Source organism: Chiroxiphia lanceolata, chromosome 5 (genome assembly GCF_009829145.1).
Source record: "Chiroxiphia lanceolata isolate bChiLan1 chromosome 5, bChiLan1.pri, whole genome shotgun sequence".
Taxonomy (NCBI): Eukaryota; Metazoa; Chordata; class Aves; order Passeriformes; family Pipridae; genus Chiroxiphia; species Chiroxiphia lanceolata.
In genome coordinates, this window is record NC_045641.1 from 48,987,831 (window position 1) to 49,011,507 (window position 23,677).

Sequence of the window (23,677 nt, forward strand, 5' to 3'; positions counted from 1 at the left end):
CGCGGGGCGGGAGACGCGCACGCGCACTGCTCTCTCAAGCATGGCTACGGTGCTGTCCCGGGCGCTGAAGCTGCCGGGTAAGGGCTCCGCGCCCGCGGCAGGGAGGGAAGCAGCGCCGACCGGGCAGGACCGGGCAGGGCCGGGCAGCCGCGCCCGGGGTGGCGCCCTGGGCCGAGAGGCGCGGGTGGCGCTGGCTGGGGCGGCGGGGCGCGTTGCCATGGTGATGTGGCGGTGCGGGTCTCGGCCCCGGGGCGCGGGCCGAGCGGAGCGGGGCCGCAGGGGACGGGGCAGCGGCGCGGGGCGCTGGAGGAGTCGTGTGTGACGGCGGGGGGCCTGGGCCGCGGCCCGGTGAGGGGGCTGCGCGGGAGGAAAGACAGAGCTAGTCCCTCTCGGACACGCTCCTGCCGGGTTTTGCCCGCAGTAGCCAGGGCAGGAGTTCGGTGAGTGCCACTGCAATTAGCCAGGTAAATGTTTAAAGCCTGCCTGCCGCCTCTGCACCTTCGAGCCAGAGATCTTCAGCGAGATGAAAGGACATACAAGCATAAGGGACTATTGTGTGCGGTGAGCAGCAGTCCAACAGCCGTTCTCTTCAGCGAGGAGATTAAAGGGGAATTAAAATACCTTGTGAAACCAGATCTTGAGCAAACTAGTTGCTTTTAGATTGAATGGAGACGTTGCCAATGCACCTGGCTGCATTAACTTCGATGGAAAAGTACCTCGTTGCCCTTCCTAACTGTGTCTGGCCTCTGGGACAGCCATGGGGCAGAGACAGGGCCCAGTTGTGTGCTGCTGGGGTGGGCTCCTCCCTGGCACTACACACCACTGTGGTCCTGCAGTGCTCCAGTCTGTGAAGCTGCACTCAGTGGACCAATGATACTTTCTTCTTCCCTTGGTCCATGAAGTTATGTCTTCAAGGTCTTTCCTGCCATCTTTTAGTAACCCATACCAGGAGTCATTACTTTTAGTGTATGTGCTGCCTGTTAGATCTCATTCAAAGATATTTTGTTTGAAAATCGGTTTCTTCCTGGTTATATATATATATATATGTCTAAATGGGAAGGAATGCATTTTACCTGAAGTTTGTTTAGGAAAAGGGCAAACTGGTGGGTATAAATGTGTTCATTAGGACGAGACCAGCGGGGAACTGTGCAATAAAAGTACACTTCTGTTACCTTTAGAACCAGAATGATCTATTTGATATCTGTTGTTAGGAGACACTGCTTTGGAAAGATCACAACAGACCTTGCACTTGCCCTTAAGAAAAAGCTTCTTGCATCAGTCCTTAGGTTAGATTGCAGAAATCATACCCTTTTTGTGTGTTTTATTCTTGAACAATGCAGCTTCCAACAGCAATGAGAAAGCAGAAAGCCTACTGCTATATCTGTTTTTCCTGCTGCATCTCATTAAATTAATTAAAAATCAGTATGTAGCGACTTATCTCCCTGTGCACTGGGAGATATGTCTGCAGTACCTGCTGACTGGTGCCTGCCAACTGCCAGAAAAATAAACAGAACATGAAGTGAGTACAAAGGATACTAGAACCAGTCATCATTGGAATAGTGCACTGAGAATTGCACTCCAAAAATCTACTCATTCACTCCAGAGTGAGTGCAAAGAAAAGCCTTTCCAGTCAGTCAAAACCAGAAAAAAAAAGATTACAGTTAATATCTTTCAAGCCATCAGCTCTAGAAATGAATATTTCATTATGAGTGGGACCTAATTTCAACACAGATCACCTCACAGATGCCTCCTTTTGAAATCACGATAACATGATTCACATATTCTTCATTGAGGGGTCTCATTCTTCTATTGCAATAGTTGCAAGAGCTGCCTGTGCAAAAATAGCATTAGGCAAATACACAGGGGATTTTCAGAGTCGTAAAGTGCAGTTTAGAAACTTACTCCACTTGAAAGTTGATAAGTTTGGGGCATTTTCTGTCTGTTCTGCCTTTGAAAACCTCCATCTTCAGTTTTTGCCTTTTCTTCCAGTGGCTTAAAAAAAAAAAAAAAAAAGAAAATTCGGAGTGATGTGACCAGTAACTTAGCCACAGACCACAAGCCTCTGGTTGTAACCACAGGCCACTGAATGGGAACCTCTCTTTTATCACTGGTGCCATGGAAAAAATGGAATACAATTTACAGCAGGTCAGAACAGAAGGTGCTTTATTCACTATACCTCTAGGAGGGAGGGAACACAGAGCAGTAGGGAAAACTGACTTAGCTGATACTAACTCCGTAACTGCAAAGTGGATGCAAGGTTTATATACAGTCACTATGGAAAAGACAGATAACAAAGTGTCAGTTATACAGATCTGGTACATACATAAGGCCACAGAACTGCTGCTTGCTTTAGTACAGAGTCTAATTTATCGTGAAGGCTACACAGTGATTATTGTTTCAGGAGATATGGTGAGAGTTTGACCAAGAAACTGGCTCAGATCTTAGCATATCTGCTTCCACGATGGAAACCTGAAAACTGCATGTATTTTCTGACAGGTGATCGCTTGCAACAGAGGCAGTTTTAGCTTTCTCTTAATGGACAAACGTTTTTCCCCCAGCCTGAGCCTTGTTGTTGACCAGAAAGGGAAGAACTTGACTTCTGGAGCACTTACAAATAAATTGTAGTTCCCTAAATGATGTGAGACTGCCCCTGTTTTCTCATATCCTTTACTGGGTTTTATGTTTATCTATGCTTTTCTGTTGAAAAATCATTTGGGAGTGATTAAGGGAAGCCAGGTGTGATATCCCATTTTCCCACAGCAAGTGATCTAAAATTTGGATGAAGAGTCATGTTCCTTCTGGTCTCTCTCCAGCCAGGTGAATCATGAGTTATGTGTTCTCTGCACCACAGGACAGCCTTGGGAGTCTGGGCTGAGCACGTCCCTGCCAGCTCTCCATATGCATTCCCAAAACACCTAGAGGTTGGTTGGTAGGGTTCTCTCTGAACAGTGGGAGATAAGCGTTTGAAGCCTCTGAGATTAGATTTACAGTTGTGTTTTACACGTGCTAGGTGAGTGCTCCAACAACCGTTGTTAAAGGGCAGCGTCTTCCCTCCTTTTGCCTTAAAAAATCAGCAGGGCATTTTATTATTGAGTGGTTGTGCCTTGTGGGAGTGCTAGATAACCTTTTGAGGAAAGGTAGGGTGAACGAGTGCCAGTTTCTGATTCCTAGTCAGGCTTAGACATGAATTAAGACTTATCAGCATCCTGTTGTATAGTTCTCCTATAATTCAGTAGATTCTTTCTTATGTGGATCATCAAAAGCTGTCATTACTGTGTTGTAGCTGTTTTATAGCGGATGATCAATGGTTCTCAGCAGGACAGGTGTTCCTATTACAGATTGTCTGTGCTTGACACCATTGTCAATGGTCTCAATCCCTGCCATTCCAGGAGTGGGTGAGCCATAGTTTTGAGGTCCTTTCTGTCTCCTAAAGATCCAGTACAGAACTGTTCTAGATAAAGTTCATTGTTACCAATGCTTTTAGTTGCTCCAAGGGTGAACAGCAGGTTTCAGTCTTCTGGGTTGCCTGTCTGGAGTTAAAATAATTTACCAAATCACTGTATATGTGCAGTGTAAGTATGGTATGAGTTGTTTTACTCAAAGCTCACCAGTTTCCAAAATCAGGAGCAGTCTAGTTAACGTAACCGTCCAACTTTGACTTCTCAGGCTGAATACCATTTACTGCAGGGCCAGCCACATTTGTTTTTCATACTATTCTGACCTGGCTTGAACTGGCACATCTGGATCTGTAGTAAGAAGCTGCAAATATCCTGGCAGCAAGACCTCTCTGGAATTTTTTGTTTTCACTGAGTAGTCTTTCAGTCACTGTCAGCACAACCTACTGTATAGACATCTGTGAAATTTATGCTGCAATCCCTGAGCAGAGACCTGTGTGCCACCGAGGTCAGTGGCCTTATGTGCACTCTCAAGATGGAGCCCAGATTATCCAGACTTCCTGAAAAGCCCACACTTTGAACACCTGTTTAGAGCAGACTTGTGTGAAACAATGCGGTGTGTCAGACCAGACCGAACCACAGGAATGCAGTATTTTTTGGCTGGGTGTGCTGCCTCTACAAGGAACAGATTTCTGGAGTATGTATGTGCACCAGATTATTTTGACGTGAGTCTTTTGTAGAAGCCCCTAGTTCAAAACGAAGAGTCTAACTTAGACATGTGATCTTGTTGGATATTTTTGCTTCCTTCTGTTCAGTGTAGGTGGGTTGTCCTGGCTGTTCCATTTAGTATGGAGCATTTGACTTTTAGTGAGATTGACAGTTTTTCTTAAATCCTAAAACTGACACTGAATACCATTTATAAGTGGTACAGGAAGGGGAAGCAAAGGTCCTTTTGTGGGGTGAGAAATGAGAAAGAACTGAGATACACGTGCTTCAAAATACATTCTAGATTATGCAAAATGAGTGTGTTGCACTAACTAGATACTACAGTACATCTGTAACTGTTCAGTCTGTCTAACAAGAAAACCAGAAGTAAGGTATATTACCTTATTCAAGAAGAATAATCATGAAAGTCCTTACATTTCTGCTCTATAAAGCCTTCCAGTCATCTTAGTGTCAGAGAGAGGTTACAGTGTGTATATTTTTGGTTATTATTTATACCTTGCATGTATCACTTCAGGCATCTTCGCTGCAAGTTAGTTCCTGTCTCAGATCAGCTTTAAGCAAAGGGAAATGAGGCAGATATCTGGGATAGCAAAGTCCCACCTTGGAACAGGAGAGAGAGAGAGAAATATTCTGAGACTCTGCAATCATTGGAGCAGTAGCCATGGCTCCATGCCCAGCCTGGTGGCACAGGGCAGCTCCCTGAGACGTGACCCTCCACTCGTAGCTCAGGGCAGCAAGTCTGCGTGATCTTGCCTGTCCTCATAAACAGATGGCGCTGGGTTTATGCCGCTGTGTATGACTGGACTCTGTACCTGCCCTCACCACGCTCCCTGTGGCTGTCTAGGACTCAGGGGAGAAGTCGTCCATGTGCCAGGCATCTGTGGAGGAGACACCTAAAGCTAAGCTGCTTTCTTTTACCACCACCTGAAGGGATCAATACTGTTATCTATCTCAGCCAGGCCAAGTACAAGCTGTTGGCTCTGCTGGGATCAGGAACAGAGCAGGTGCGCTGTGGTTGCCTACTGCAGGGGCTGGAGCATTCTCTCTTGCAGAGCTGAGCCGTACAGAGAAGCAGGTGTCTTAGAGGGGCAGCCTGATTCCTCCAGACACCAGCATGTTACTGGCCCAAAAGGGCAAAATCACTTTCCCCTCATTTTCAGGGAGTCGATACATATTTTTACCAGCACTTCAAAGAAACCATACCCAGTGCTCTATCCCTTTTATCCCTCATGAAACAGGACAGGAGATGTGGCACACTGGAAGACAGCAGTGCTGCTTGGACCAGGCAGGAGGAGGAAGTGAAAAATGAGTTACAGAGGGAGGCCCCCTCAGAGAACATAGACTACAAGTGAAGAGGGGCTGTGTTGGGATTAGAGGCTGGCAGATGCTAAAGCAGTTCAGACCCTGAAGTTAAGACAATGCTGCAGTTTAGGTACTCATGTTCTTTAGGTACTCGTGTTCGTGTATCTCATCACCAATCAGGAAAGTATTAGAATTAGATCAGCCATGAATTCCGTATATATACACATATGTGTGTGTGTGTGTATACAGGTATATTGATATTATATATATACATTTATCTGAGGGAAGTAAACTGAAAGCACCTTTTTTCCTGCAGCTGCTACTCTGAAACATAGAGAGACCCTGTCTTTTCCCTCACACTTCTTACTTGGATCCATGTAAAATGCGGACTGCTCTGTCATCCCTTCGGTATCACTTTCCACTGCAACCTTTTCTCCACTGAGATCCTGAAAAAGTGAGGAACTTATGCTTTATTTTCTCTCTCCATCTCTTTTCTCAGGAAAGAAGAGCCCAGACCTTGGGGAATATGATCCCCTCACTCAGGCTGACAGTGATGAAAGTGAAGATGACCTTGTACTCAACATCCAGAAGAATGGGGGGGTCAAGAATGGGAAGAGCCCCCCTGAAGAGATACAGGACCCTGATTCTGATGTGGAGGTTGGGATGACAAAGCAGCACACGTCAGAGAGTGCGCCTGAGGGTTATCCTGCAGAGACAGCTGGGAGTTTGGAGCAGAAGGCTGCTCCCTCCCTCATGCCGTACCTGCGCACAGCAATCTTTTTGCTCACTGTGGTGATCTCGATGATTCTGGTGTTGGTGTGTGCGTTTCTAATTCCCTGTCCCCCTAGAGACTTGCATAACACCTGGAACCGCAACCTAGGTCAGGGAGCAGGTGAGGAAGCCCCAGGAATGGCGTCTGGCGTGGGGGAGGTGGCAGTTCCCAGGCTGAGTATCAGTGGGAGAGACCTATCTGGCAGAGCCAGGTCACAGCAGAGACCCTTCCTTATCACTACAGATGCTCTGAGATAATAGACAGGTGGGCATGTCCTGCTTACTCTTCAAGCTGAAGCCTGTGAAATCTGGCATCAGTAGATAATAGTGCCACAAAATTTTATTTCTACCAACACCAAAAATTATTTTGACTCTTCCCCCATCCTGCCTTTTTGTCTGGATGGTGTGTTCTGTTCCAGATGGGGATGGCCCAGCCCTCTTTAAAATACAGTGCCTCCCTTTCTACAACCTGGATTTTACCAGCACCTCTACACTGAAGTGTGTGAGTGTGTTTGGGTGGAGAGGGATAGAAGTCTTTGTGTCTTCTAACTAGTTTAACCTTATTTAATTGTCTTTTTATCCTGCTTGAATCCATAAATCAACATTTGAGACCTTTTGTTATCCTGTACAGGCCACTGATAACATTTCCAAACTATCTCCCATTCTGACTTCTTCAGTAAAGTAACAGTGGTTTGTGAACTAACTTCTACCAAGTCTAGATATGTCTCTCCCTCCTTGCTTTCTGCCCCAGCTTCCAAATCTAAGCCTTTCATAAGATACGTAGCTCCTACATCACCTCAGAAATTGAAGTGGGAAACATAACTCTTTTTCTGTTAGCTCCTCCATTTTTCCTTTTTTGACCCAGATGCTACATGTCTGCCTTTCCATGCAGTGTGAGCTGCCTGGCATTGGTGGTTCCCTAGCAGACTTTGTGAGGCTTGACTGTCCATGAACCTCTTTTCTGGACCAGCCCTCCTCTCCCAGTGTGGAAAATGAACCAGGTGGCCTTTTTTGACAACAGTGCAGTGATTCTCTGTAACTGTTGCAGGTGGCGTATTATCTCCGCTGGAACTGTGTGATGTGAACGGCGATGGGCTCCCTGACATCCTCATTGTCTTCACTGCCTTGATGAATGCCAGTGTCATGGGTAAGCACCACACCTCCTTTCCAGTCCTAATTTTTATGTGTCAGTATGGACCTTTGTATGTTTGTCTTATGCTGGAGGAGTTCCTGCTGCTGCAAATCCACTGCACCGCTCTTTTCAGAGTTCCTTAAAAATTGCTGGTGTACTGTGCCCATGGTTGGTCACGCTTATAATTTTCATTGCAAGCCTGTGCTCCCATACCTTTTGGGTCAACATCATCTGCTTGCCTTTATTTCGGGGCAGTTTCATCTTTTTGTCCTGGATTTGTGCACACTTGACTTGGGAACAGAGATAGAATGATCAGAAAGCACTGCTGCACAAATAGCAAATGGAAATAAGGTGTATTTTTTCCCACCTTGTTATCTCAAACTCTTTCACAAAAGAGCTTGGTCCAACTGCTTCCATTTTAAAGGCACAGAAGTGGAAGCACAGAGAAGGGAAACGGCTTGATGGAGGTCACAAATGAGATTCAGTGGTAGGGTCTTGACTCTTTCCTGATCAGTGGTCCCGTGTCCTGGTCATTACCAAGGGTAGTTGGCAAAAGGAACAGTGGTGGCCAAGCTGACTGTAGGAGTGATCTAGTTCTTCTGAACTAAAGAGTGGCTTGCCAACAGGGAGCAGTACAGATTTTTTTTAGAGCAGCTGTAGGTCAGTGTTGCAGGAAACACCTTAATTTTTCTGCCCTTTTTTTAGGTCAGTCCATACACTTGCCAGGCTCCAAATCATTGTCAATTCACAGATAATAGACTGATGATGGGGAAGCTGCGATTCCTGGCTGTTTAGCAGGTATCACCCTGCTTCCTCCTCCTGGCTGCTTTGCTTTCTCTTTTAATCCTCACACCCCTCAGGTAACATAGCAGCAGCCTGCTGATACTGGCCACTGTTACACAGGGGCTGCCAAGTCCAGTGATATCCTATTGCACTGGGCTTCTGAAGTCCTGGAGGTTACCAGCTGTCTGATACACTGTGTCTGCCCATTGCCTGATATTAGCTGAATCTGAAAATTCTTAGGGGAGCAAAATGCCATGGCTCTTCAAAGAGTAGGGTCATAAAAATATTGTTAGAAGATCGGGAAAATGCCTTTCTCCATGGCACAAGCAAGGCCCTTGGTATTTCACAGCAAGTCCTATAGAAAGAAAACCTAGGAACAGAAAGAAAACTGTAAAGTAATTTAAAAAATAAGTGAGAGACGGAGATACTGTTGGCATAAAGGCGGCATTCAGTTCATGTAGGTTGTCCTTGCATTCAGTATTTTTGCCATTGCATTGTATTTATCTTTCATTACAGATATATGTATGTGCAGTTCTCAGCATGCTCTCAGTGGAACTAGTCATACCTCATTGCCTCCTGGGCTATAGCTATGCTGAAGGACAAAAACCAAATGCTAAAACAGGTATAAGCACATCACAATCCTAAAGCCACATAGCTGGACATCAACCCACCTGTGGCTTGTGCTCAGAGCATTCACACAGTGTCAAGTAGAGATAAGCTTGGGATAGGTACCGGATGGAGTAAGCTATGACTTGTTAGCTGTTTCTCCAGCTTGTACACAGAAAAGCTGTGAGCTGCACTGTTAACTGGCAACCCAGCTTGTCTGGAGATTACTGCTAGTTTCTGCAGGCAGAAAGACTCAACCATGGGGTGAGGTTTGACCTTTGCTTTCAGGCAGTGTGGATTTGGCTGTTTTGAGGCACTCAGCTCCAGGAGCTAGCGCTGGAACCAAACACACGGACCAAAGGCAGCATGGTCACAGCCTCTGATACCAAAGGATTACACTCTCTCTTTCCTGCCTCTTCTAGGTGTCTCTAGACCCTCTGTAACTGTGGTGGCACTTTCTGGTATGAATGGCAGCACCTTATGGTCCATCCAGCTTCCAGAGGACACCCGGAGTGTGCAGTGCAATGGGCTATCACTTGGGGCATCTGCAGAGCCTGTCTGCCTTGTTACAGGAACATCAAAATTCCTCAGCCTTCTCAGCGCCCCCACAGGTACAGTCGACTGCCAGCATATTAGAAATATGCTACTGCTTTTTTGTTTTCTTTAGAGGACCAATAAACATGTTTCGGCACATCATGGTGGTTGTTACTTAGTGGCATACAGGAAGAAATCAAAACACTAATGAGTTTTTAGTTACATGTGATAAGGGAGTCCAAACCGTAGTAGCTCTGTGGCAACATCTTCCTCCTGCCATCTCAGAATATTTCAAAGGGTTAGTCTTACCCTGTAGCATTCCCATGTCATAAAGAATATGTAAAGTCTGTTCTCATCAGCATTGAGCTGTTAGTACAAGCCATCACTTACCTCTCAGCACTACAAAGCTCAACAACGTTCTTGGGTAAGTTATATAAGGATATGCACAACAGCCAGGAAATCATACAGAGAAATTAGGACCATAGAAGAATTGATTAGATGTGAATGAATATTGCATTTTTAATCACTGGATCATGTGCATCTTCATTCTCTGATTGCTGTTTGTTCTACCACATGAATTCACTGGCAGAAATAGGTAGGTATAGGAATGTTTTTCGAATCTGAACAGAGAATGGAGACATATAAGAAACCTTGGGTTTAAGTGATAGATCCAGTCAATGAGCAGTGGCATCTACCTTTCAAATGCTTTTAGGGACCAGATTACTTGTACAGTGTTTGCACGGTCAGGACCATGAGCTGTCTCCTTTACCAGCAGTAGTTAATGTTATTAATGTACAGGTTTGGCCTTTAGTTTGTCATGCAGGGTCAAACCCTATCCTACAGAGAAGCAGCAGCAGAAAAGCATTTTTAAGATTGAAAAAGCAGAAGTGTTAGCAAAAGACTGATGGAAAAGTAAAAGCATTGAATTTTATTTTTGCCCTTTTCTAGGGGTGTTTATTTGCAAGTTTGCAAATCTGGTTTTCCTGAGTTTCCAGCTGGGTCCATGCTGGACTGCTGAGCCATTTGACATCATGTCTGCTAACATGCTTTCACCCTGAGGTGGAGTGAGCTTGCCATACTGGAATGGTAATTTGCTGCTGGGAATTTAACTGAGACACAGATTTGCACTTTGAATATCAGAACTGCCCATCTGTTCCCTTTCCTCGCATCTACCTAGCCTTTACTGCTGGCTGAGGCAAACAACTGCTGTCCTGCAGAGCAGCACTCTCATTTAGGTTCTCCTTCCAAAATTGCCCCTGAAATATTCTCTGATATTTCGGGAATTGTTTAGGGCTCGGGTCTTTCTAGAGAGATGCTAAGAAGGATGCACAGCAGGACTTGAGGCCTGACTCAAAGACAATCTGAAGAAATGCTGGGAGAAGAATATTGCTTCCCACTGCAGCTTGCCCCAGTTTGTAGATTTGTCTTTCCTCTTCTCAGAGAATATGGGAAATAAGCTCTCTTGCTGCCTCCTTCAAGAAGGTTTTGTGCAACCTTCTAGGGATGCCCTTTGTTTCCACAAGTGCTGCAGGTCTCTTTCCCCTCCTGTTCTTACTGCAGGCAAGACCATCTGGACGCTGAACTCTATCCACCTTTCAAGTGGGATCCTGGCTGCACCGGCTGCAACTCTTCCAGATGTAGATGGAGATGGGATTAGGGATATTGTTGTTCTGGCTCTCAAAGAGATACAGGTACAGCATATCCCTACTCAAGGTTTGGAGAGACCTTGACTATCTATCTGGAGGAAGAACAGGGAGCCTGATGTGGAAGGACTGTAACAGGAGCTGCAAGAGCCCCTAATTTTCATTTCTTTGCTGAAAAGCACACTTTTTTCTTCCAATAGGTCAGAGCAGTTAGATTTAACAATAGTAGTGACACTACATGCATTTCTTGACAGCTGGGAATGAACAGAAGGGTCATTATTTATCCCTGACTGAGATTTGAGAATTATCTGTTTCTGTTCAATGAATGCGTGGTTTGAAGTGAGTGTTTAGCAGCAGTGTAGGGATGGATCTCTGGAGAAAGGAGCATTTAGTTTACCCAAAAGAAAGAAAAATACTTGTGTGATTAATTCAGATGCACATTTTCTTTATGCTCATTCCTCCCCACGATTCTAACATTGATGTTGTTAGAGGAGCTCAGGTTTTTTAAGTCCCTTCCATATTTGATGCATTTATATCGAGAGAAAAACCTGAATGTAAGATGTCCAGGAAACCAGACTGAGCAAAGAGAAAGTGAACGCTAGCTAGACCTTGTTGAGAGGGAAAAAATTCAGTGGAGCTTCATGCTGTGGGGTTGGGGGAAGATTCAGTGCATAGGTGCATGAAAGCACTGATAAAAACCTCTACATCTCTCTCTTTGCAGCCTGATATGTTTTTCCTCTTGGTATCAGGAAAGACTGGGACTGCTTTGGGTGGGCCTGTGAAGTACAGCACCAATGGAGAAGGGAAAGTGATTGGCCCCCAAGTCCACATCACCAGCCGGGGAGCCATCTACATCCTGTTTGGTTTTGGTAAGATGCGCCTTCACCTTACTGAGAAAACATTAGTTTTTATCTAAAATGGTCACTGTGCCTTGGATATTTCTACCATACCTTCTGCTGTACAAGCTAGGAGGGCATAGGAATAAGTCTCACTGCCATGGTGTGGAAAAGTACGGGAACACCAATACCTGTTAGCCTGGAATACCTTGAAGTTTCCCAAAAGGCACATCATGCCAGGGAGGTTCCAGCTCTGGGCATTTTGTTGCCTTCTATGACAACTGCAGTGGTCCCAATCACCCCCTGTTCTACTAGGTTAGCTTTTACAGTCAGGGCTCTTCATCTTTACTCTTCCTGGCAGGTAATGTTCAAGCAGTTGCCCTGAAGGATATCTTTACTCAAGCCAGAAACCGGGACAGTTTTCCTGCAATGCTGCAGCAGGAGGAGCCAGAGTGGGAAAAGCGCAGATCTGTCAACCTGTCAGAGCTCATTGACATTTACAGGTAGAAGATGGATTTGTCATCTTGCTCCTTCTGGGAGAGGAATGGGAGGGTAGGCGCTTCTTAGTGCTCCTAGAAATGGTCCCTTCTACTTCAGTACTGTCCTTCTGTTCATTGTCCAGTTGATAACGGGGGAATACTGTCAGGAACTGATCATTTCCCCCCTGTCCTGTGGTTGTCCTATCAAAAGAAGAGCAGAGTATGATAAAAGGGACTCCTTAGCTTCTCCTGCTCCTTGTTCCTTTCTTCAATCCTATAAGTGTAGCTGAAGGGAAAAAAAAAGGTGCTCCCAGCTAATGGAGTCTCTTTGGGAAGCTCAGCCTGTGTGGACCTGAATTTCTCAGCTTGTTCTTTACTGCCAAATTCTGGTGCAGGTCAGCCTGGATAGGAACAAAGGGTGGGAACAAATGTGAACTCACAAACTCTATGCTGTTTATAGTAAATCATAATGTTCAGAAGGCCCCACACTTGAATTAAGCTCACTTAACTGAGGAACACCCATCACTGAGGAAAAGATAGACTTCTCCAAGAATAGTTCAAATCTTAAGTAAGATGAATTGCTATGTGGACAGGCAGCTCGTGCTGAGATGTGCAGATACAAGCCTTGGTTTCCTCTCTGCTTTCCATTTGTCCCAGTGGAGGTGTTGACTTCCTGCAGACAATGAAGACACCTGACACAAACTGCAGCAACCTGCTCATCACAACCAAAGAGGGCTTGATTCTACTGGGGGGACAGGACCTGGAGCCCCGCTGGACCCTGGAGCTGCGGAATATCAGCAGGTTACTTACTGGGAATGTTTTTCTGTCCTATTTCTTCCTGTACCTTTTCCTGCCTTCTAGTTGTAAACACATGTCCTGCTTAGAAAGCAATTGACAGGAATCCTCCAAGTCTGCAGAGGAATCTAAGAACTGGAGGTGTGCATCGTTTATCAAGTGAGGAAGGCAGGGGGAGCAAGGAACAAGAAGACTGGAAACTTGAGCTGTGTGCTTGTGAGTGATCACAAATAAGGGGCTCGATTCAGGTACCCAACACTGATGTCATGGGAACGATGTGGCATTGGAATTCAGGAGATTACTGATGTGTGATTCAGCCCGTCTGCTGTCCAGGGCTGCCACATCCCAGCTCAGTAGAGAGGAGCAGTTACATTAGTGACGTTAAGTATTTAGAGAAGATGTCTGAGGATGGCCCAGGGATCTTAATGTTCCTTGAAAGTTGAAAATGAGCACTCTGTTGGCAATCAGCACACCATCTGTATTAAATGTAAACCTTGAAATAATACTGCTCATTCTCTAATATCACACATGGAAATTAAGTAATTTTCCAGATCCTGTGGCTTGATAATAACCAGCAATTTCAGCTTGCCCAGGATTAAATATTTGCAAAGGGCAGTTGGGCACAATTGAGGGAAATTATGTGGGAAACAAATTATTTGCACTGCTATCTAGAATAAAGAAAGCAGCTCTCAGCTGAGTGTTACCTGACTGTCAAGAGCATAAATAGGAAGAAGGCATTAGAACTTCATTAAGAAAAAAAAATCTATGTTCAACTATGTTTGATATTCAGGTAGTGTCCACATTCTTGAGGGCTGATAGGCGACATAAGCAACAAGTTTAAGAGTGGCTTATGGCTAGTTGATCACGCTATGGGGAAAGGAAATGGACTAAAACTGTTTGGGGCCCAGAATCTGCAGGTTTCTGGATGTGTGTGGAGTCTGGTTTAAAGGGTAAGTGTGTACTGACTAAGCAAAGCCACTTCACAGATGCCATAGAATCAGTTATATACAAGAAATTTCTCAGTGGACCCACTAATACATTGGAAAATTTTTATGAGTATAAATCAAGAAGGGTTGAAAACTTCTTTACTAGTATCATTAAGGTTGGAAGGCTCCTCTGGAAGGCTCCTCTGCTTAAACCACCTACCTGCTCAAGCAAGCTCAGCTAGAGCAAGTTACTGAGGGCTGTGTGCTGACAGGTTACATATATGTCTCTAAGGATGGAAACTTCACAACATCTCTGAGTAACTCACAACATCTCTAAGTAACTAGTGTTCCAGGTTGCTGCTCTCTAGCTCTGTTCTTCCTGGTTCTGTGACCTCCCAAGGGACAGAGTACAACACATGTAGAGGAGCTGCCAGAAAGACATTGAAAAATAATGCAAGCAATTCTTGTTCAAGGCCACTGTGCTAAAGCCCTGGACTGCCTGTTTTCTCAGAATTAAAAAAGACAAAATCTTCTAGAGTGAATATATTGTGGACAAGCATTTATTTAAGAGATTTGTTTGGGGTTTTTTAGAACTTAGAAAGGTTCTGCTTAAGCAACACAGGCTGGGGGACAAATTCAGCTCAGGGATGTTACCACAGAGTCAGACTGAAATCCTTGTCAGACAAAGCATACAGAGCCAGCTGTGAGCCCCCCTTTCCCTGGGTATACCTGCCCCAAGCACACTGAGCCAGGCAGACCTTTGGGAACAATCTCAGAGAAAAAAAAAACATGGCTGCTGCAGATGTGCTGCACTTCCAGATAGCTTTTGACAAGATCCATGGAAAACCATAAAGGAGAATCAGTAGTCATAAAACAAGAGTGAAGTTCAGAGACCATGAAATTGAGTAAGCAGTTGCAAATTGTGTTGTAAATGGATGTTTCAGATGAGAGAGGATTAATAGCAGATTTCTGTGGGGATTACGGTTGGGCAGGAATAATTACTAGCCTTCTGGTTCATTTGAGAAAGTGCCCAGGGGATTTTTCACTTGATTGGTAGCATCTGATATACATATGTCTATCTGCATTCACTTTGTGGGATCTGCCACTGACTGTAACCCATAAGGGACATGAGAAGAGGCACCTTAGGAGATGTTTTGAGTTAATACCCGTAGGATAGAATTACTTACTACTTCCTTCTGCTACTGGAGAGCTTTCAAGCTATATGAGTGTCTCATGATACTGCCTTGAAAGCATTCATTCTGGTTGCCAAAGGTAAAGCAAATTACATTGTTTGATGCCATTAGTAAAAAGTCAAGCCACTGCTGTACTGTGGCATTGCTGTTCAGGAACCATTCTGTCAAGCGCATTTTAAAGGGGAAGCTGGAAAAAAAATTGAGAAAAGGTCTGGAAAAAAATGCTTTAGCATGGAAGATTGAAGTCAGTGAGTTTATATGATCAAAGAGAAGCCTGAGAGGTGAGTTTATAAGCATGTGTAAGAAATAGGAGCTAGCAGGCATTTTAGTCATGCCATAGCAAGAAAAAGTGCCTTGAAGCAAAAGCTGTTCATGTTCAAGAAAATGAAGATGCGAGTATGTTTCTTTGGGTGAAATTAATCATTAGAACTGAGATGCGATGAGAAGCGATGAATTCATCTCATCTTTTTATTTCTGTAGCAAGCCTCATGGCTGGTAGATCTAGGCAAAGTTGACCTACTGATACTTGGTTAATTGGGTGAAATACAGTAATCCATCATAAACAAGATCCTGCCTTGCCATAAAATCTCTGATTCAGTGAATTTTGAGGAATTGTTTATGCTTATTTAGAATCTTGTGTCTAGCTGTGGTGAACTGAAGGAAGACAGAGGCAAGACTCAGAAAACCAAAGGGAAGAAAGATGGTTAAAAACCACTTATAATGAGAGATATTAATAAGTTATGTCACCCAGAAGGGAGAGGATGAGAGGGCACTTCATTTAACCTGCTGAAGGTCATAAAAAGGCTTGTAAAACTGCCAGCAACAAGAAAACAAAGAATCATGGGCTGGCATTATTGGTGAGTATATTAAGATCTACTTCACACAGCTAAGACAGCCTGGGAAATCCACTTGCAGCAGCAGGTCAAATGTGCCAATGCATTTTGGAAGGGCTGGGTAATATTTTTATAATCATAGCAAAACTGTACATGTTCTCATGCTAAGGAAAGAATAAAAGAGTCATGTCACAGGGTGGGCAGCCTGTCAAGGGATGCCCCCAACACAGACAACTCTGAAGAATGGCTAACAAGCACCATGGTCTGCTTGACCATTTTTCACTTTTCTGATCCACCGACAAACAGTTCTTGACAGTCAGAACAGCTCTGAGTGGATAAAAGATCTTCTTTAGCATGGCAAATTCTGCCATTTTAAGAGGCAAAAGGGAGGATGAAAGCAATTGTTCTGCCTCCATCTGATATGCCTTTTTTCCTACCATGGGGCTTAGTGTTTCTTTTTCCAAATTTACAGCCAGCCTGTACCAGGTTACTTCAGTGCTGACCAAACTCTGGACTTCATGCTGCAAGCACAGACTGGAGATGGAAGCAAAAAGGTAAAACAGGTGAAGGCAAGGAGGCCAGTGGTAGCATAGGGGTGGGGGAGGTTGGGTAGAAAGAGACAAGCATTCTTTGCCCCTCGCTGTTCCCATTTCTGTGGCTGGCAGTCATCACTGTGTGGCCACAGGCATGAAAGGGAACAGCACAAGTCATGCCACTGCAAAGGCACGCTATATATCCACACCTGGACACCCCATTAATGCTTGATCTCTTTCCTGCCTTGAGGTGGTGGTGGTAGATGGCAAATCCGGCCTCCCTCTTTGGAACCAGGAACTCCCGTGGCAGAGGCAACAACTTGATGCACTCTCAGTCATGACTTTGGACAAGAAGTCTGTTTTTCTCTTCTGGGCTGATGAAACACAGCCTGTGTTACAAAGTTTGGTGAGCAAGCATCCTTTCCTCACTTTGAAGTTTCTCTGTGAAGTGCATGCAGTCTCTGTCTTTTATTCCTGTTATCACTGAATTTTAAACCTAACATATAAGAAGGCTGTCAGGGACATCTCTTACTTTGACGTGAGCCTAAACACAGGAGTTTTTGTGCACAAATTCTTCATAGAGCTTTATCAAGAGAAATTTCACATCCACAAAACCAAAAATTTCTGTATGAATTTCATTCTTTTATGCAACACTGAGGTGTTCTGGCTGCAGATTTGTTCCCAGTTCCAGAGCACTTCTCTGCATGCAGGCACAGAATTCAGCATGGAGACTCAAACTTCCAGACTGTAGCTCTGCTCATCAAGCTGGATATGACAGAGCCAGATTTCAGTCTTACCAAGAGTTTTTGATTCTCTGATCCATGAAAGACAACACAGTGTCAGAAAACTTTATTTTTTTGGCAATGCTAGAGTCCTCTTTGCTAGCCAGTTGTTATGTTTTTGTCTGTCTTTCGATCTAACAGCAACCTGGTCCCAGACCTGAGCGCCCAGGGCTGCACCACCTCTATCTCCTCCATCCTGTTTTTCCTACAGTCCTTTTGGACCTCAGTAATGCAACAGACAAAGTCATTGCTTCAGCAGGTGGGTACAAATGGAGGAGAAACTACCTAGACTAAAAGAACTATGGAGAGAGAAGTAGCTGTGAGAAACAGTGGGATGTAGTTGTGCCTCTAAAGGTAGCACCCGATGTCCACAACACATAGACCTACAATGGGAAATAAGATCCATCTTCCTCCCGAAGATGGGAGGAACTACTTTGGAAATAAACTCCTACTTTGGAAATAAAAGACCCACAAAGTTTCTTGCACATGTTTAAGCAAGAAAAGGTCCAGGTTTGATTTCATGCATGTTTTACACCAGAGAAGTTGCCTTGATTTCCATGGAGCTGTTTACGATTTAATGCAGTGCATGAAAAACCACTATGAAACTTTGTCATCTCAGATACACTTTGTTGGCCATCTCTTTGGGATATCAGCCATGCTGCTTCTTCATCTTTCTTTTTGTAATGGAGAATTCAGAATATTTAAACTTGTGTTTTTAGGGAAAAGTAGATATGGATTTAACATCTATACAGGACTGTACAGTCCCTGTTGGATTGCCTTGCTCTTTCTAAAGCAGTTTGACCAATAGCCAGCCTCTTGTGCAGGGCAGTGTGGGATAAAAGAGGGGTTCATCCAACACTGGGACCAGTAGTCCAGGAAGCATTGGAAAAGCTGCCACATAGTGATAACATGTAATCGGGTTTGTATCAAAAACACAGTTCAGTCAAGAACAAATATAATATAATTTTTAGAGGGATTTTTTAGAAACTGGGATTTCTGAGGTCTGTACAGATCATTCTACAGTGAATGGAGTGAACTGACTTGCCCGTGTTTTACAGATTTCCCCTTCTATAGAGGAAAACAATACCTTCTAACAGGTGTGGGAAAAAAAGCTCTGAGAGTGAATTGCATTCTTGAAATATGTGCATTTCCTATGTCAAGCTCAAAACCATAACCTGGAACCAGTCCCTTCCATTTCTGGTCTAAATTTCAGTTTCTTTCCATGGAAAAAAAATTAACTTAAAATTATTTTCCTTTATCAACTATGGTACGTGAAAGTGTAAAGTCAGACTGAACATACCCTCAGTCCGGTGGACATTTTTACTGACTAAAGGCTGTAAGATTTCTTTTGGAAGAAATGTAATAATTTACTCCTCACCACTATTTTCTCGCCCTTTTCTGATGGACTAGTTGGAATTAACGATCTCCAGAAGGATGCATTTCACATCACTGTGACAACAACTGCAACCTCTGAGAAACAGCCAGGATTTCTTTCAGTCAACAAGCTGGGCCTGAAGTGGGCCATGATGAGTCAAGGTCGAATGGTGTGGTTAAAAGACACCACCACTCCGAAAATCAGCCGTGGAGAAGTGAGGCGATTCCTTGCCCGGATGAAATTTGTTGACTTTCCTCAGAAGGTGAGATTGTGCAGGAATCCATGCACAATGAAATCCAAGCCCTTGAAAACATCTGATCTCTTCCCTGAGAACAGACACAGTTAAGGTGCTCTTTGGGATGCAAAGAGACTGGTGGGATGCAAAGAGATGGTAATAGGTTTTGGCTTTAATGTTTGTTTGCCTTTCCTTCTCCAGCTCTAGCCTGGTGGTTCCTCCGATTTTGGCTGGACCTGTGGCCTGTATGGGGAATACAGGAAGCTGCTCTGTGGATCTTCAGGAAAATTGCTGTGTAGAGGGAATGGGGGCTAAAAGCTCTTTCCCTTTCTTCAGCTATCTGGGGAGTGCTGGTGGAGGCAGGTTTGTCCCAGGCAGACCTGCCAGGTACCAGAGGAAGCTTGTTCAGCTACTCCCCCTCCATATGCTGTTCTTGCATGCTTCCTTCCAGGTAGCACAGAAATGTGAATTTAGAATTTGTATACATATATATATAAAACCAGGCTTTATATATATATGTGTGTTAATTTATACCATATATGTATATTTTTTGTATGTTTAATTTATGAATGAGATTTAGGACACACCTTTTTATGTCCAAACAGTATTCCCAGGCAGTCAAACAAGCTGTAGGCCTAAAGAGGGCCACGATGAGTCAAGGCAAATGATGTGGCTAAAGCACACTACCTGCTTTAATATTTGTATTTTTAGAGTGAAGCCTCTGTCTGGCTCCTGCAGGGTTAGTCTTGTCTACAGCCTCTTCTGTGCTCTCAGCCCTCTTCCTCATGCTGTCCCCAAACTCACCCACAAACTAGCTCTCTAGCTGAATTACCTGATCTAGAGAAAGATGGTCTCCACAGCATTTGCCAGCCCTTGCACTTGTGTATTTCTGTCCCAGTTCCAAGTTCAGGACAGGTGCATGTGGGTGATGTAGAAGTGCAAGATCAACATCTTATTTCTATCCATCCTTGAGCTTTGTAAGAACCCCAAGTGTCACTGTAATATCACACTGCAGTCCAATGGGCTGAATTTCCCTTTGCAAATATAACACAGCCCTTTTGGGATAGATTCCCAGCAGATCCCAACTGTCACTGTAAAGGTCACTCAATCTAGTCACAGAAAAGCTGATTCTTACGCCACTGCTTCAGGGTTTACAGGCTCAGACAGAGACAGAACTGGAAAGATTTTCTGTGCATTTTAACCCTATTCTGAGCTCAGTATTGCCATTCCCTTGCCAGCCCAGCCCTGTGTGCAGCTCCAGGAGGAACAGACTACCCCTGGGAGACATTTGCTCACAGTGTGTTTAGTGTTTTGAACTGTGCCCCAGAATGTGTTAGTAGTCTCCTGTGTTGCAGTTACAGAGCATCTGTACAAATTTTCTTGTGATAGAAATGACTGTATAAACAGGAACCACTTTGGTGCCCCAGCAGTTCCCCACAGTTCAGGGCAACAATGTAGGGACTGTTTTCCCAGTATGCCTTTCCAGGTCTGACCTTTGACATTAGGCAGAGCTAGGCTGAGATGAAGATTGCAAAGATTCTTCTGTCCTCCTGTTGGCATGTGCCCTTCTAGCCTCCCTGCACTTCCCTGCGAGTGGTGGTTATGGCAGACTGACCCTCCTTCCAGATGGGCACATCTACCATTGATTTGCTCTCCTGGCCTCTTGAGACCTCTCCTTGCTGTATCACCCTCTCTATCGTCCCTGCATCTCCATATAAAGCTTCCAGGATAGCCCTTCAAGATTAGCTGCAAGCCCCAAGGCTGGTCCTTGGGCTCTGCTCTCTTAATGTCAGAGCCTGTGAACAGTTTGTATATGTTTCATGGTATTTTTGTGTAAATAGCTTTGTATATATTTAGCACAATTGTAGCAACTGCTCTAGGCCTGGCATTTTCCTTCAGACAGGTTTTAGTGTTTATAATACACAGTCAGTTAATACAGCTGCATAATAGGACTGAAAGTGTGAGGACTAGTAACATAAGAGGGATTAATTAAACAGGAGTGCCTCTTCCCTCCTGTCCAGCCACCACCTTGCTGGGAAAGGTGAAGCAGCTGTTACCTAAGTAGTTATTCTTCTGAGGTTCTTCCTGAGAGAACCGTTATTCCAATGCAGCGGCATTAGCTCCTCCTTAATGTGAATTCACCTGCCCGCATTCTCCCTCCCCCCCGTGAATAAAGAGTCTGTCTGTATATTGTTGGGAAAATGTATTTGAACTGTGAACTGCAGTGGAGCAAATAAATACTGTGTACAGCATCATGTATCATGTGAACCAATATTTCACCTTTGAGAGATAATGAGTTTACTTTGGGGTTTGTTTTGGGGGTTGCAATATTTTTATGATAGGGAAGAAGGAACAGATGAATAGAAACAAGAAAAAAGCAAAAGGACAGCCAAAGATTCTTAAAGGTTGTGGAGAAACAGTAAAAAGAGGCAGACAGTAAAGTACCTCAGAATGAGAAATTTCTGGGGAAAAAGCAAGAGGGGAGCATGTGGGAGTCATTACAGAGAGGAAAGTGGAGGAGAGAGATGTCTGAAAGCTACCCCCCATTCCTACTGCAGCAGGACTTTTAATCTGGGGGCAGGGAGAAGAGGAGTCTGGGCCTGGAAATTAAGAATAAATAGGGTGTTCAGAGAGGATGACAACTGATCAGTACAAACACTGATGCTTTTAACCATAGCACTGAACTGAGGTCAGTGTGACCCACTCAAAGAGTGCAATTTGCCATCTGGATGGTGCTGACTGTCTATTCCCAAGTGCAGTACTGGGGTTAGGATATTTGCCTCAACTCTGCCTGAAAGTACTTGAGACAGCTGGCACCAAAATGTCCCTCCAGTTTCACCCTTCTCAGCAGAGGACACCCGTAAAACTGTGATCAGGGAGGACCCCCAGCCTGCTACTGTTAGCACTGTAGGTTGCCCTAACCCAGTGCCCACCTTCTCTTCTCAATCCCTGAACTGTAGAGGAAGGAAGAGTCCCCCAAGAGCTTGCTAACAGTGATGCCAGTGTTTGTTGCAGAGCTCTTGTGCCTCCCAAACCCCACTGCTCTGTCCCTGTATGCTCATCAGCCCTAACAACGATCCTCCCCAATTGTCTGGCCCAAGACTTCATCCAGCTCCAGCTCTGGTTCCCGCTGTAGCATTTTCTGCTGCAGATCAGTGTAGAAGTCAACTCCCTCAGAGACTGAAAGGAAGGCCTTGCCTCTGGGCTCATAGTAGCTGCTTATTTGCTGTAGGAAGCACTGGTGGTGCTGAGGCTGATCCTTGAAGCTCCCATCATAGCCCTTGATGTGGTTCCTTTTGAACTCCAGTATTGTCTTGGTGTAGGTGTTGAGAGTGGTGACAGCAGAGGCCATGCAGCAGGTAAAGGAGGCCCAGGCCATGCTACCAGAGAGACACAAAAGAAGCACATGCTGTGAGAAGCCAGGTAGGGTAAGGAATTGAACACTGTAACACACCCTGATCTTGAACACTGTAACACACCCTGATCTTCAAGGCAGAAGCTGCTGGTCATGGACATGAACTAGAATGACTAAGGCTCATAGAATTACAGTTCTTGGGGGTCATCTCACCACAAGATCCTTCTTAGATCAGTGGGTTAAATACTGGTCATCCCTGTCACAGGGAAGGGAGGGATAGAGGGCAGAGGAAAAGGGCAGCAGGGACATCTGTAATTGGTCAGAGCAGGACAGCACAGCTTGGAAGCAAGTTCTGTATTACAGGGCTGCTCAGTGTCTTCCTGCACATGAGGCTTGTCTACTTGAGTGTAATCAGATCGCCATGCTGACATTTGATGTCCATGGGTGGTACATGGCACTGGAGTGTTTAAGTCTTAAGAATCAGTGTGGTTATCATCAGTACAGCATTGCAAATCGAACCTACACTTTCTATGGACACTTGGAAGGCTCATCCAACTGTTTTTCAAGTCAGATATGTCATATCAGCTGTTGTTGGCTACTTTATCCTTTAGAGAAAGGCACCCTGAGCCACCTGCTTTTTGCAGCTGCTCTTCCTGGCTCATAAGTGACACCGTGGTCTATCACCCCCTTTCACTCCTTCCTGCATGTAGTATCATCTTAAGATGATCTTGGCCTCCAGTGCAGCTACCATTGCACAGCTGGGCCAGCACTGGAGAAGATGGTGTGACTGCTGGTTGTGGGCTGGGCTGTGTCCACATCTTTAAGCATATGTCTAGATTTGGTGTTGCAGGAATAGGCCCTTTGGACATTGCTTAGTGAAGATGCCAAACCAGCATGCAACTTACTAAAACTGCAGAGAAACAAGGCATGTTTGAGAGCATCGTCACAAGTGTGACACTGCCCTCTGCACACAGGGAAGAGCTGAGACCAAACAGGGAAAAACAGCAGAGGGGCAAACCTGATTAGTCAGTAGGGTTGAAGGAAATTGTTTAGGTGTGACCCCATTGTTTTGCCAGTCCTTTGGTAGCTACTCATTTAAGTAACTCAGCAACTGCTTATTAAAACAGGGGCTAAGGCAAAGACAAGAGATTAGTAGTAGGAGAACCATTTCTTTGGAAACACAGAAGGTCAAGAAAGGAGGAGGAAGCAGGTGGCATGGCTGAAGCCCAGAAGGCTGGGGAGGTCAAGATGGCTTCAGAGTTCACGTACTAGAACGCCCAGCCATAGTCCCATGAGTGCGGTCTCCAGTCCTCTGGTCCCAGATTAACAGTTGCCTGGAAGACTTGAGTGTACATCATGTGGGCCACCATCCCAAGGAGACCTGGACACAAAAGACAAAACAAATAAGTTACAGCAGGAGCCAGAGCAGCATACTTCAGCCTT

At 44.8% G+C, this 23,677-nt stretch overlaps 2 protein-coding genes across 3 annotated transcripts in view; one reads left to right on the top strand and one right to left on the bottom strand.

Moving 5' to 3' along the window:
• FAM234B (family with sequence similarity 234 member B) lies at window positions 1-21,136 on the top strand. Its single transcript, XM_032688659.1, has 13 exons — window positions 1-77; window positions 5,923-6,315; window positions 7,243-7,341; window positions 9,138-9,326; window positions 10,810-10,940; window positions 11,614-11,761; window positions 12,090-12,231; window positions 12,865-13,008; window positions 16,427-16,508; window positions 16,738-16,893; window positions 17,411-17,528; window positions 18,680-18,906; window positions 19,081-21,136. The coding sequence occupies exons 1-13, from the start codon at window positions 41-43 to the stop codon at window positions 19,084-19,086; spliced, it is 1,872 nt and encodes a 623-aa protein (XP_032544550.1). The 5' UTR covers window positions 1-40; the 3' UTR covers window positions 19,087-21,136.
• The window catches only part of GSG1 (germ cell associated 1), a 13,234-nt gene continuing 10,636 nt past the window's right edge, over window positions 21,080-23,677 (bottom strand). For both annotated transcript variants that reach the window (XM_032688660.1, XM_032688661.1), the window contains 2 exons: window positions 23,504-23,615; window positions 21,080-22,259 (listed from right to left, as the gene is read on the bottom strand). In XM_032688660.1, the coding sequence (XP_032544551.1) occupies window positions 21,947-22,259; window positions 23,504-23,615 (425 nt within the window). In that variant the 3' untranslated portion in view covers window positions 21,080-21,946. The remainder of the gene's footprint in view (window positions 22,260-23,503; window positions 23,616-23,677) is intronic.